Source organism: Rhinoraja longicauda, chromosome 44, assembly GCF_053455715.1.
Source record: "Rhinoraja longicauda isolate Sanriku21f chromosome 44, sRhiLon1.1, whole genome shotgun sequence".
Taxonomy (NCBI): domain Eukaryota; kingdom Metazoa; phylum Chordata; class Chondrichthyes; order Rajiformes; family Arhynchobatidae; genus Rhinoraja; species Rhinoraja longicauda.
This window is the reverse complement of record NC_135996.1, coordinates 6,051,200-6,066,132: the sequence shown is the minus strand read 5'-3', so window position 1 is coordinate 6,066,132 and position 14,933 is coordinate 6,051,200. Positions and strand designations below refer to the sequence as shown.

At 46.8% G+C, this 14,933-nt stretch overlaps 1 protein-coding gene across 4 annotated transcripts in view; it reads right to left on the bottom strand.

Annotated features, from left to right (window-relative positions):
- The window catches only part of smad10a (SMAD family member 10a), an 84,690-nt gene that overhangs the window by 50,498 nt on the left and 19,259 nt on the right, over nucleotides 1-14,933 (bottom strand). For 3 of the 4 annotated variants that reach the window (XM_078432040.1, XM_078432043.1, XM_078432042.1), the window contains exon 2: nucleotides 10,702-10,952. In XM_078432040.1, coding sequence (XP_078288166.1) covers nucleotides 10,702-10,938 — 237 coding nt within the window. In that variant the 5' untranslated portion in view covers nucleotides 10,939-10,952. Of the gene's footprint in view, nucleotides 1-10,701; nucleotides 10,953-14,020; nucleotides 14,078-14,933 lie in introns of those variants that run through there. The other variant, XM_078432041.1, reaches the window with a different exon arrangement.

Genomic DNA, 14,933 nt, shown 5'->3' with positions numbered 1-14,933 from the left:
GGGAGTTAGATGTGGCCCTTGTGGCTAAAGGGATCAGGTGGTATGGAGAGAAAGCAGGTACGGGATACTGAGTTGGATGATCAGCCATGATCATATTGAATGGCGGTGCAGGCTCGAAGGGCCAAATGGCCTACTCCTGCACCTATTTTCTATGTTTCTATGTTTCTATGACCTTGCGATCAGAAAGATGATACCGGAGTCTGAAAACTAACATCCAGCTTCTTCCTGACAACCATCAAGCTATTGAACACTACGAACTCCAATTAAATGCCAAACTACGAAGAGCCGGGGTTACACTAGGAACTTTGGGTTTTGTTTTGTTTTTGCACTATATTGCGCTTTTTTAATTTATTGGATTTTTGTCGTTGTTTATTGTATTTTCTGTTGAGTAAGGTCATAAGGGATAGGAGTAAGAAGTAGGCCATTCGGCCCATCAAGTCGACTCCGCCATTCAATCATGGCTTGTCTATCTCTCCCTCCTAACCCCATTCTCCTCATAACCTGACACCTGTACTAATCACAAATCTTCTATCTCTGCCTTAAAAATATCCACTGACTTGTGGCCTCCAAAGCCTTCTGTGGCAAAGAATTCCACAGATTCACCACCCTCTGACTAAAGAAATTCCTCCTCATCTCCTTCCTCTAATTCTGAGGCTGTGACCTCTAGTCTCAGACTCTCCTCGACACAGATCCTTTAGAAAGGATGGGGCATGTTGGTTGACGTGGGTAAGTTGGGCTGAAGGGCCTGTTTCCACGCTGTCTGACTCTATGACTATGACGTACAGGTAGAGATTAGTTTAAATTGGCATTATGTTCGGCACGGACATTGTGGGCTGAAGGGCCTTTCCTGTGCTGTACTTTACTCCTCACCCCCTTCCTAAAAGAACGTCCGTTAATTCTGAGGCTGTGACCTCTGGTCCTAGACTCTCCCACTAGTGGAAACATCCTCTCCACATCCACTCTATCCAAGCCATTCACTATTCTGTATGTTTCAATGAGGTCCGTCCCCCCCATCATTCTTCTGAACTCCAGCGAGTACAGGCCCAGTGCCGACAAACGCTCATCATAGGTTAACCTACTCATTCGTGGGATCGTTCTTGTAAACCTCCTCTGGACCCTCTCCAGAGCCAGCACATCCTGGATATGTGTTATGCTGCTACCGAAAGTCAGAGTTTAATTGTTCCGTTTCAGGACACATGACAATAATACATTCTCGTCTTGATTCTTGATAGACGGTGTGTCGAGACAAGTAGAAAACTACCGAGGCTGGTTGGAAAAGAACAGTTCTTTCCCTGCCAAATGAGAAACAAACCTTTTGGGGAGTTATGCGCAGGGTATCCCAGGAGTCCTTGCACTAAATGGCAAAAACAAGCTCACAGGCTATACGAGCAGAGTGAACTATCCTGAAACTGGAGCCTTGTTTTGGTGCAGTGCAGACAGACACACCTCTGATGTTAAGCAGCTTTACAACTGATGCCAAAAATCGTTTTGAAGAATTTGAATTTAATAGATCGTTTCATAATTTTCTTCTACGCTTTTCCTAAGAGTAAGCAGAGAGGCGGGTTATTATTAACCGAGTCTGTTCAATGTGGCTTGTAATTTAACACATGGTGTGTGACAGGGAACTCTAACTGTAAAGGCACTCTATCCAGCTACAATCATGAACACTAAGCTGTGGGCCAAGGATGTTACAAATGCAACAAGATGGGTAAATCCTTTCTACAGCACGAGGTTTGAGGACATTTTTAGTTTCGTTTATCATTGTCACACATACCAATGTAGAGTGAAAAGCTTTTGTTGAGCAAAAGACTATGTATGATTATAATCAAGCTGTCTGCAGAGTATAAATAAAGGATACAACATTCAGTGCAAGTTAAAGTCAGATTAAAGATAGTGTAACCAGGTAGATGGAAGGTAGACACAAAATGCTGGAGTAACTCAGCGTGTCAGGCAGCATCTCGGGAGAGAAAGAATGGGTGACATTTTGGGTCGATAGACAATAGGTGCAGGAGGAGGCCATTCGGCCCTTCGAGCCAGCACCGCCATTCAATGTGATCATGGCTGATCATTCTCAATCAGTACCCCGTTCCTGCCTTCTCCCCATACCCCCTGACTCCGCTATCCTTAAGAGCTCTATCTGGCTCTCTCTTGAATGCATTCAGAGAATTGGCCTCCACCGCCTTCTGAGGCAAGGAATTCCACAGATTCACAACTCTCTGACTGAAAATGTTTTTCCTCATCTCAGTTCTAAATGGCCTACCCCTTATTCCTAAACTGTGGCCCCTTGTTCTGGACTCCCCCAACATTGGGAACATGTTTCCTGCCTCTAACGTGTCCAACCCCTTAATAATCTTATACGTTTCGATAAGATCTCCTCTCATCCTTCTAAATTCCAGTGTATACAAGCCTAGTGGCTCCAGTCTTTCAACATATGACAGTCCCGCCATTCCGGGAATTAACCTAGTAAACCTACGCTGCACGCCCTCAATAGCAAGAATATCCGTCCTCAAATTTGGAGACCCTTCTTCCAACTGATGGGAGGTAGATGAGAGGTCAGGACTGTACGCTAGTTGGTGAGAGAATGGTTCAGATGCCTGCTAACCAAAGATAATAGAGCAGAGCAAGATAGACCACTCGACCCTAAAAACCGTAGTATGTCACGGCGCCATTTTAGTGGGCAGAAACTTGTAGAAACATTTAAAAAGAAAAATAACAAAAATCTGTGAATTGATAGATGAGATATATTCTGCATTTTTATGGTATCATCACACATACTGTTCCCCCAAAACACTGATTACACTGCGAGAGGCATAACAGACGGCGTGTTTTGCTTACTAAAATGGCTCCTTTGCGTACTACTAGGTTAATTCCCGGAATGGCGGGACTGTCATATGTTGAAAGACTGGAGCGACTAGGCTTGTATACACTGGAATTTAGAAGGATGAGAGGAGATCTTATCGAAACGTATAAGATTATTAAGGGGTTGGACACGTTAGAGGCAGGACACATGTTCCCAATGTTGGGGGAGTCCAGAACCAGGGGCCACAGTTTAAGAATAAGGGGTAGGCCATTTAGAACTGAGATGAGGAAAAACTTTTTCAGTCAGAGAGTTGTGAATCTGTGGAATTCTCTGCCTCAGAAGGCAGTGGAGGCCAATTCTCTGAATGCATTCAAGAGAGAGCTAGATAGAGCTCTTAAGGATAGCGGAGTCAGGGGGTATGGGGAGAAGGCAGGAATGGGGTACTGATTGAGAATGATCAGCCATGATCACATTGAATGGCAGTGCTGGCTCGAAGGGCCGACTGGCCTCCTCCTGCACCTATTGTCTATTGTCTACACTTCAGTACAAGTGATTTCGATGGAGTGGTCTATCTTGCTCCGCTCTATTATCCTCGCTGCTGTCCCTGAATCTGCGGTACAGTAGTGCAGATGGTAGAGCCGCTGCCTTCCAGTGCCACAGGCCCGGCTTTGATCCTGACCTCAGGTGCTGTCCGTCCGTGTGGAGTTTGCATGTTGACTGCGACTGTGTGGGTTTCCTCCGGGCGCTCCGGTTTCCTCCCACATCCCAAAGTCGGGCGGGTTTGTAGGTTAATCGGCCCCTCTGTAAAATTGCCCCGAGTGTGTCGGGAGTGGATGAGCAAATGGATAACAATGCACCAAGGGTGAATGGGTGATCAAATGTCAACGTGGACTTGGTGGGCCGAAGGGCTTGTTTCCATGCTGTATCTTTCAATCAAAACACCCCACAGGCTCTTAAGTTAGACACAAAATGCTGGAGTAACTCAGCAGGTCAGGCAGCATCTCTGGAGAGAAGGAACGGGTGACGTTTCAGGTCGAGACCCTTCTTCAGTCTGTCACCAAAACGTCACCCATTCCTTCTCTCCTGAGATAATGCCTGACCCGCTGAGTTACTCCAGCATTTTGTGTCTACCTTCGATTTAAACCAGCATCATCTGCAGTTTTCTTCCCCCACAGGCTCTTAAGTTCTTTCAGAGCATGTTCATTGTTTGAAATGTAGACAGTGTGCCAGCTAACATGCACAGTTGGCTCCCACATATAGAAATGACCTGATTAATCAAGTCTTTAATAGTTTTAATAAATATTTAATGCTCAAACAACAGACCAGGACACCAAGATAATTCCCCTGCATTCCTTTGAAACAGAGCCAGAGGAGTGTTTATTTGTGGGAGAACAGAAAACACCTCAGCTTAGAATGAAGAGGAGGAGGAATTTCATTAGCCAGAGGGTGGTGAATCTCCGAGACATCAGGAAATTTTAAATTTGAGATTTGATAGGTTCTTGATGACAGGCATGTGAGTGTGCACAATGGGGGTGAAAAAATCGATTTTTCCCCAAAATTTACACATAAAATTTCAAGCTTCTTTAAGTGCATTTCAAAGTAAAAACGGACATTACAAAATAATGTGAATATGTCACTGTATACTAATAATTTTTTTAGTATTTTTATTAATTTAGTTATATAATCTTGAACTTAAATGTAATATTTACTCATTACAGTTTCACCACTGATTTTCTGGCACTCTTGGTTCCAGAGCTTTGCTGGTTTATCCAGCCGGCCAAGGAAGTCGCTCGGCGATGGGGATAGATGTGCCAGCTCCAGCTGGGCTGGAGTTCCAGAGCCCCGGCTGCAGGTTGCAAATTCAACCCACCGCTCGGCCGTGGAAGTCCTGATGAAGTCGAGATTGGCTGCCTTGCCCAGCCTAGGTGCCACATTTTCGGGGAGACTTCCAGGGCGGGGGTATTTGAAATGGGTTCTTGTAATTTTGTCAGTCTTTGGAGTGTGGGAGAAAACCAACGCGGTCATGGGGAGAACGTACAAACTCCGTACAGACAGCACCTGCAGTCGGGATTGAACCCGGCTCTCTGGCGCTGTCAAGTCAAGTCAAGTCAATTTTATTTGTATAGCACATTTAAAAACAACCCACGTTGACCAAAGTGCTGTACATCTGATTAGGTACTAAGGAAAAAAAATGAAACATACATTAGCACGCAAACAGTTCACAGCGCCTCTTCAATGAGCCTCAAACGCTAGGGAGCAGAAATAGGTTTTGAGCCTGGACTTAAAGGAGTCGATGGATGGGGCAGTTCTGATGGGGAGAGGGATGCTGTTGCACAGTCTAGGAGCTGCAACCGCAAAAGCGCGGTCACCCCTGAGCTTAAGCCTAGACCGCGGGATAGTGAGTAGCCCCAAGTCGGCCGACCTGAGGGACCTGGAGTTAGAGAGGGGGGTTAGAAGATTTTTGATGTAGGGGGGGGAATGTCCATTTAGGGCTTTATACGTGAATAGGAGGAGCTTGAAGTTGATTCTGTACCGTACAGGGAGCCAGTGGAGAGAGGCCAGAATCGGGGTGATGTGGTCCCTTTTACGGGTACACGTCAGGAGTCTCGCTGCGGCGTTTTGGACCAGTTGCAGGCGGGACAGGGAAGATTGGCTGATCCCAGTGTATAGGGAGTTGCAGTAGTCTAGGCGGGAGGAAATGAAAGCGTGAATGATTTTTTCTGTGTCGTCGAATTGGAGGAAAGGTTTGATTTTAGCTATGGTTCGAAGTTGGAAGAAGCTGGCTTTTACCACAGCGTTGACTTGCTTATCAAATTTTAATGCAGAGTCAAATATCATGGTTTTTGACATGCGGTTTGACTAGGCAGGATAGACTTCCAAGACTGCCTGTTATCGATTTGATGGAGTCGGGGGGGCCGAATAGGATGACCTCAGACTTGCTCTCATTTAATTAGAGGAAGTTCTGTGCCATCCAACATTTTATGTCCTCAAGGCAGAGTAAGAGGCTGTTTAAATTTGACTGGTTGTTGGGTTTCAGGGGGAGGTAAAGCTGAGTGTCATCGGCATAGCAGTGGAAAGAAATGCCATGCCTTTGAATGATTTGGCCAAGGGGGAGCATGTATAGAGAGAAGAGAATGGGGCCTAGGATGGAGCCTTGTGGAACTCCGCAGGAGAGGCTAGCTGGAGCAGAGGAATAACTGCCTATGTTGATGGCGAAACTCCTATCTTTGAGGTACAAAGCGAACCAGCTCAGGGCAGTGCCATCAATGCCAACCGCGTACCGGAGACGGTCAATAAGGATGGTGTGGTCCACTGTATCGAATGCTGCACTGAGGTCGAGAAGGAGCAGGATTGCACAGTCGCCGGTGTCGATGGCGAGAAGCAGGTCGTTATGTACCTTCAACAAGGCAGACTGTGCTGTGGTGGGCTCTGAAACCTGACTGGAAACTTTCCAGGATGGTGTTTTGGTGCAGGTAGGGCACTAATTGGTTTAGAATTGCCTTTTCAAGGACTTTTGACAGGAATGGCAGTTTGGAAATGGGTCTGTAGTTGCTAGGCAAGGTGGGGTCTAGGTTAGGTTTTTTCAGTGATCGCTGACTCTACCCCTGCGCCACCATCGACTCCATCGACTCCTCTAAGTCCAGGCTCAAAACCTATTTCTACTCCCTAGCGTTTGAGGCCCTCTGAGGGGGCGCTGTGAACTGTTTATGTATGTGCTGCTTTGTTTGTGTGCCATTGTATGTTCGTTTCTTAGTACCTGAACTGATGTACAGCACTTTGGTCAACGTGGGTTGTTTTTAAATGTGCTATATAAATAAAATTGACTTGAGAGGTGCAGAGGAGATTCACCAGGATGCTGTCAGGGATGAAGGGCCTCGGCTATGAGGAGAGACTGAGCATACTGGGGTTGTTTTCCCTGGAGCAGAGAAGGCTGAGAGGGGACATGATCGAGGTGTACAAGATCATGAGGGGCATAGATAAGGTAGATGGCGGGGAACTTCTTCCACTGGTGGAAGGTTCAACAACGAGGGGACATAGATACAGGGTAAGGGGAGGGAGGTTTCGGGGGGGTGTGAGAAATAACTTTTTCACCGAGAGGGTGGTTGGAGTCTGGAACTCACTGCCTGGGGTGGTGGTGGAGGCGGGAACACTCACAACGTTTAAGAGGCATTTGGATGGGCACTTGAAATGCTACAACATTCAGGGCTACGGTCCAAATGCGGGAAAATGGGATTAAAATTAGACTGTGTTTGGTAACGGGCGGCGCGGACACGATGGGCCGAAGGGCCTCTTTCTGTGCTGTAGGACTCTATGGCTCTATGACTTGACCATGCTGCCCGAGTTCTGGATTTTCACCCCGGCAGCCATTTTCACTGCACAGCCCCTTCACAATTCTTTGCAATTCAATAACAACACTTCTCTCCCTCTCTCTTTCTCTCTCCTAAACCTGAACAAGTATCAGGTTCAGTCTACTCCACGACAACCTTTTCATTCCCAGAATCAATTTCGCCAGCCTTCTCTGCCCCTCCGCCAATGTAACTACATCCTCTCAAATGACAAGGTCCAAAAGTGTATACAGTAATCAAGTCTGACCTCAAAACCCTGTGCAATTGTAGCGCCAGTCTTTCCCACTCTGGAGCTCCATCCCTCTTGCAGCAAGTGCCAACATAGTTTGCTTTCCTGATAACTTGCTGGTTTTCCCTAGAGATCTCCAGACCAAAGATACTAGAGGAGCAAGATAGACCACTCGACCCTAAAAAACGTAGCACGTTACGGCACCATTTTAGTAGGCAGAAACTTGCAGAAACATTTTTAAAGAAAAATAACAAAAATTTGTGAATTGATAGACGAGATATATTCTGCATTTTGATGGTATCATCACACATACGTTCCCCCAAAACACTGATTGCACTGCGAGAGGCATAGCGAACGGCAGGTTTTGCTTATTAAAATGGCGGACGTTACGCTCCTTTGCGTACTACACTTCAGTATAGTGTAAGAAAATAACTGCAGATGCTGGTACAAATCGAAGGTATTTATTCACAAAATGCTGGAGTAACTCAGCGGGTCAGGCAGCATCTCGGGAGAGAAGGAATGGGTGACGCTTCGGGTCTGAAGAAGGGTCTCGACCCGAAACGTCACCCATTCCTTCTCTCCTGAGATGCTGCCTGACCTGCTGAGTTACTCCAGCATTTTGTGAATAAACACTTCAGTATAGGCGATTTCAACGGAGTGGTCCATCTTGTTCCTCTAGTATCTTTATCCTCTAGTGTCTTTGCTCCAGACTCACAAGGAACTGCAGACACTTGTTTTACAAAAAAAGACAATCTGCTGAGTAACTCAGCAGGCCGGGCAGCAATTCTGGAGAACATGGTTAGGTGAGGTTTTGGATCGGGACAAGGGGTGCAGTGCTGTTGGGAGTTCACCGGAGCACCGCTCCGGCACCTCTGTAAAAAAACGCCAAAAATAAACAACAGACAATTTTAACTAGCAGGGAATTTAACAGCCGCCGCTCCGGTGGCGGCACGGTGCCTTACAGAGAATGCAGCGCCGGAGACTCAGGTTCGATCCTGACTACGGGCGCCGTCTGTACGTTCTCCCCGTGACCTGCGTGGGTTTTCTCCGAGATCTTCGGTTTCCTCCCACACTCCAAAGACGTACAGGTATGTAGGTTAATTGACAGGGTAAATGTAAAAAATTGTCCCTAGTGGGTGTAGGATAGTGTTACTGTGCGGGGATCGCTGGGCGGCGCGGACTCGGTGGTCCGTAGGGCCTGTTTCCGCGCTGTATCTCTAAATCTAAAAAATCGAAAATCTAAAACCCGGCACCTAAAAAATTAGCACTGCAACACTGATCGGGACCCTTCTTCTGACTGATTTCAGTAGCGGGGTGAAAGCTGGAAGAGATGTGGGGGCAGGACCATACCTGGCAAGCGATAGGTGGATACAGGTGGTTGGGGGGGGGGGGGTTGAATGGCAAAAAAGTCAGACAAATACCAGAGATGGAAAGACAAAAAGTTTGAGATAAGAAGATATGGATAGAAGAGGCTCTTAAATCTCAGATAGATCTCCAGTATGCATTAATCGCACACTTTATAAATAAAACAGGCATGTGATTGAGGTAAGAAAAGAGGAAAAGATCCGAGCACTTGCGCGAGGCGTACAACGGGGGGTCAACGGGGTGTCATTTTTTTTTAAATTACACACAAAATTAGCAGTTTCAAGTCTCTTTTAGTGCATTTCAAAGTAAATACATACATTACAAAATAATGTGAATATGTCACTGTATACTAATAACATTTAAGTAAATTCGCACATTAATTGATAATCAGCCCTAAAAGGTGGTAATTGGCTTTTCTGCTGTGTTTTATATTTTAACCCTGCCTTAATTAATTTAGTTAGATAATCTTCACTTAAATTTAATATTTACTCATTAGAGTTGCATCACTGATTTTCTGGCACTCTTGGTTCCAGAGCTTTGCTGGTTTATCCAGCCGGCCAAGGAAATCGCTCGGCGATGGGGATAGATGTGCCGGCTCCAGCTGGGCTGGAGTTCCAGAGCCATGGCCGCAGGTTGCAAATTCAACCCACCGATCGGCCGCAGAAGTCCCGATGAGGTCAAGATTGGCTGCCTTGCCCAGCCTGGGTGCCACGTTTTGGCGGGATTTCTCGCGGAACCCCTAGCGACCTCTAGCGGAGCCCCAGTGTTCATTACAAGTCTATACATCGTTTCTTTTTCTTTCTTTTTTCCGATCCGATTTCCCCGTTTATTTGGCAGTGAAGAACGCGGAAATCATGCAAAAGGCGCGGACAATGGGTTTTTAAAACGCGGAAACGCGAAAAATTCACATGCCTGATAAAATTCTGCCTGCATATTTATCCTTCCCCTATTAATCATCTTTTTTTCCCCTCACATTTAATCCAGCCATCTCTTTGCAGGATCTGCAACTCAATGTTCTCCACAGACGAATTTAGTTTTTTAGTTTACAGTGAGTGTTGAAACAGGTCATTCAGCCCACCGAGTCCAACCCAACCATCGATTACCTGTACACTAATTCTATGTTATTCCACTTTCCCATCCCACACCCGAGCGACTATTTACAGAAGCCTATTAATCTACAAACTCGCACATCTTTGTAATGAGGGAAGAAACCGGTGCACCAGGGGGAGGGGGTAAATAGAGAAAACGTGTAAACTCAGCATAGACAGCACCCCGAGTCAGGATCGAACCTGGGTCTCTGGCGCTGTAAGGCAGCAATTCTAGCGCTGCGCCACTCAATTTGTTGACCTAAAATGCCTGGCTTAAAGTTATCACACTCCCTGACAAAAGTAGTACAAGATGAACTAAACACCACAGATATAAAAGGCACTGGCAGACACAATCTAGGCCGTGATGCAACCAGTCAATATGCTCACTAATGTACATCTGTTCAATAGAGTATTTAACGTGCCAGTATTTACCCATCTCATCGGAGACCCGCGGACTATCTTTGATTGGACTTTACTGGCTTTATCTTGCACCAAACGTTATCCTTTATCATGTATCTGTACACTGTGAATGGCTGAAGAAGTGTCTCGACCCGAAACGTCACCCATTCCTTCGCTCCAAGGATACTGCCAAAAAACTGCAGATGATGCTGGTTTAAATCGAAGGTAGACACAAAATACTGGAGTGACTCAGCGGGTCAGGCAGCATCTCGGGAGAGAAGGAATGGGTGACATTTCGGGTCGAGACCCTTCTTCAGACTGATTAGTCTGACCCGAAAGGTCACCCATTCCTTCTCTCCCGAGATGCTGCCTGACCCGCTGAGTTACTCCAGCATTTTGTGTCTACCTTCCATTTTAATCAGATCTGCAGTGTTTTTTCCCCCTATAAAAGGCACTGGTCAGTTTTGCTCTCACCTGTAACCGGCCATCGAGGGTTCGCTGGATCGTGACACATTTGCTGGGATGCGATCCGTTTGTCGTAATGGCGGTTATCAACGAGTCCAACTCGTCTTTCTTCTCCTTGAGCTTTTTCACCAAACTCTCGATGGCTCGCTTGGCAAAGCTCTCGTTCTCCCCGCCCTGCCGGTGGCACATCAGGCTGTGCACGATGCTCAGGCAAGCATCGTTGCTGGTGGGAGGATTCAAAGACATACTGCAGCGGGACCCTGCGGCAAAGCAGAAGCGAATGTTGCTTTAGACAACGTCCCAAAGAATAGCCACATCTGTGTATCAAGATCAGCGTGACGTGCTCAGTGTCGGCTGCGAAGTTCGAATGGGGGTTTGGTTTAGTTTAATAGACAATAGGTCCCGGTGGCCGAGCACTTCAACTCGCCCTCCCACTCCCAGTCTGACCTTTCTGTCATGGGCCTCCTCCAGTGCCATAGTGAGGCCCACCGCAAATTGGAGGAACAGCACCTCATATTTCGCCTGGGAAGCTTGCAGCCCAGCGGTATGAACTTCTCCAACTTTAGATCGTTCTTCTATCCCTCTCTTCCCCTCCCCTTTCCCAGTTCTCCCTCTATCTTCCTGTCTCCACCTATATCCTTCCTTTGTCCTGCCCCCCTGACATCAATCTGAAGAAGGGTTTCAACCCAAAACGTCACCCATTCCTTCTCTCCTGAGATGCTGCCTGACCCGCTGAGTTACTCCAGCATTTTGTGAATAGGTGCAGGAGTAGGCCATTCGGCCCTTCGAGCCAGCACTACCCATTCACTGTGATCATGGCTGATCATCCCACAATCAGTACCCCGTTCCTGCCTTCTTCCCGCTATCTTTAAGACCTCTATCTAACTCTCTTGAAAGCATCCAGAGAATCGGCCTCCACTGTCTTCTGAGGCAGAAAAATTCCACAGATGAGTGAAAAGGTTTTTCCTCATCTCCGTTCTAAACGGCCTACCCCTTATTCTTAAACTGTGGCCCGTGGTTCTGGACTCCCCCAACATCGGGAACATGTTTCCTGCCTCTAGCGTGTCCAATCCCTTAATAATCTTATATGTTTCAATAAGATCCCCTCTCATCCTTCTAAATTCCAGTGGAGACAAGCCCAGTCGCTCGATTCTTTCAACCTATGATAGTCACACCAGCCCCGGGAATTAACATGGTGAACCTACGCTACTGCACTCCCTCAATAGCAAGAATATCCTTCCTCAAATTAAGTTTACAGATACCACACGGAAACAGATCCTTCGGCCCACCGAGTCCGTGCCAATCAGTGAACACCCCGTACACTAGTACTGTCCTACACACAAGGGGCAATTTCCAATTTTTACCTAAGCCAATTAACCTACAAATCTGTATGTCTTTGGAGTGCAGGAGAAAACCAGAGCACCAGTGGAAAACCCATGAGGTCACGGGGCGAACGTTCAAACTCAGTATCGACAGCACCTGTAGTCAGGATTGAACCCGGGTCTCTGGTGCCTGTAAGGCAGCAACTTTACCGCTGCACCACCATTGTGGAGTAGGAAGTGGCGGGAAGGGGATTGAAAAAAGGGGAAAAGATGTTATGAGATTAGATTCCCAGGCAACTAAAAGGCAAGGCCACTAAAGAGTACAGCGCAGGAACAGGCCCTTCAGCCTGTTGGTGAGACCACACCTGGAGTATTGCGTACAGTTTTGGTCTCCTAATCTGAGGAAAGACATTCTTGCCATAGAGGGAGTACAGAGAAGGTTCACCAGATTGATCCCTGGGATGGCAGGACTTTCATATGAAGAAAGTCTGGATAGACTCGGCTTGTACTCGCTGGAATTTAGAAGATTGAGGGGGGATCTTATAGAAACTTACAAAATTCTTAAGGGGTTGGACAGGCTAGATGCAGGAAGATTGTTCCCGATGTTGGGGAAGTCCAGAACAAGGGGTCACAGTTTAAGGATAAGGGGGCAGTCTTTTAGGACCGAGATGAGAACGTTTTGTTTCACACAGAGAGTGGTGAATCTGTGGAATTCTCTGCCCCAGAAGGTAGTTGAGGCCAGTTCATTGGCTATATTTAAGAGGGAGTTAAATGTGGTCCTTGTGGCTAAAGGGATCAGGGGGTATGGAGAGAAGGCAGGTACGAGATACTGAGTTGGATGATCAGCCATGATCATATTGAATGGCGGTTGCTCAAAGGGCCGAATGGCCTACTCCTGCACCTATTTTCTATGTTTCTATGTTTCTACAATGTCCGCACAGAATATGAGGTGGCACAATGGCATAGTGGTAGAATTACTGCCTTACTGCACTAGAGACCCGGGTTCAATCCTGACTACAGAGTGCAGTCTGTACAGAGTTTGTACGTTCTCCCTGTGACCACATGGGTCATCTCCGGTTTCCTCCCACATTCCGAAGACGTACAGGTCTGTAGGTTAATTGGCTTCTGTAAATTGTCCCTAGTGTGCAGGATAGAACTAGTGTGAATGGGTGGGCCGAAGGGCCTGTTTTTGCACTGTATCTCCAAACTAAACTCATCTCATCTGCCTACATCTGATCCATTCCGTCCACATCCATGTGCCCATCTGTAAAACGCCTCTTAAACATCACCAGTCATGATTACAGCCAGAAGGCCTAATTTTAAAATCTATCAGTTTCCCCATCAAGTTTATTGCCCTTCACTAGTAATATGTTTGCATATAAGTATCTATTCACAAAATGCTGGAGTAACTCAGCAGGCCAGGCAGCATCTCAGGAGAGAAGGAATGGGTGATGTTTCGGGTCGAGACCCTTCTTCAGACTGCCGAAACGTCACCCATTCCTTCTCTCCTGAGATGCTGCCTGACCTGCTGAGTTACTCCAGCATTTTGTGAATACCTTCGATTTGTACCAGCATCTGCAGTTATTTTCTTACATTACATGTTTGCATATAAGTGATAGGAGCAGAATTAGGCCATTCGGCCCATCGAGTCTACTCCACCATTCAATCACAGCTGATCTATCTCTCCCTGATAACCCCATTCTCCTGCCTTTTCCCCATAACCCCTGACACCCTGATCTATCTATCTAAAAAATATCCATAGACTTGGCCTCCACTGCTCAAGTGTACATCCTGCCAGAGCACTTGTTCAGAAAGACTGGTCTTGCCTTACTGAACACGAACGTAACACTGAGATCATACTCTGGACATACAATGAAGCCTGTGGGACAGACAAAGGGGAACGTCAAAGTAGGTAAGAAAGAATATAGGGTTGTCTTTCAAATAGCGAGGGGGAATGTGAAACCCATATTTGGGAAGCAAACATGTGAAAAGTTAGGGTTTCTTACACGAAAGGAGGCGGTTGATAGCGTGAGTGCAAGCCCACTATACACTGCGAAGATCATTGAGGAAAACTGCGAGCTTTTCCAAGGGCTGGGGAGGCTAAAAAGACATGAGTACAACATAACACTCCAAGCGAACGTGCAACCTAAGCAAAACCCACCCCGCACTATCCCCAATAAGATCAGGGATATGGTCAAGGACGAATTAGTGCGCCTGGAACAACAACAACAGGTGTGGTTTCGTGCCAAACCAACCGAGTGGCAACGTGGCCACATTGCAAGAGAAAACCTGTCCCCTCGGAGCTACGCCATCTCTACACCGAGCGGTACTGAGTTCCGCAGAAACAGGAAGGACATACGACCTGCGCACGAAGCAGCTGAGCAATACCCTGGCAACACGCAGCAGACGAGCGCGAGCACTCTCCCACAAGGAGGACCCCCTCTCCTAGAAGGAGCTAGTCTCCCAGATTCAAGAGGACTATCACAGGCCACATCACAAGGTCCTGTGGTGGAGGAACCGGCTCAAAGCCTGCCAAGCCACACACGCATACAACATAAATACGACACAGAACGGGTTGGAAATACGACTTGCACGAGAAGTGGGCGATTGTCCAAACCCCCGACACGGCTTGTTATGTAAAGTTGATAGTTTTGTAGTTTGAAGAGCATTGTGTAATTTGTGGTGTTTCATCCACATTAAATTGATTAAAGCTTCAAGTGATTAGTTTTGACCCCAACGTTGAAGGGGGAGATGTGATGTAAGTAAAGTAAAGGGGGAGATGTGATGTAATTAAAGTAAAGGGGGAGATGTGATGTATATGTGATGTAAATGCCAGTGCCCCCTTGAGGCCAAGAGCAGAAGCTGGCCAATGGGCTTGTGCCTTGTGACTGAGGTCAGATGACCTTCTAGGGCCAATGG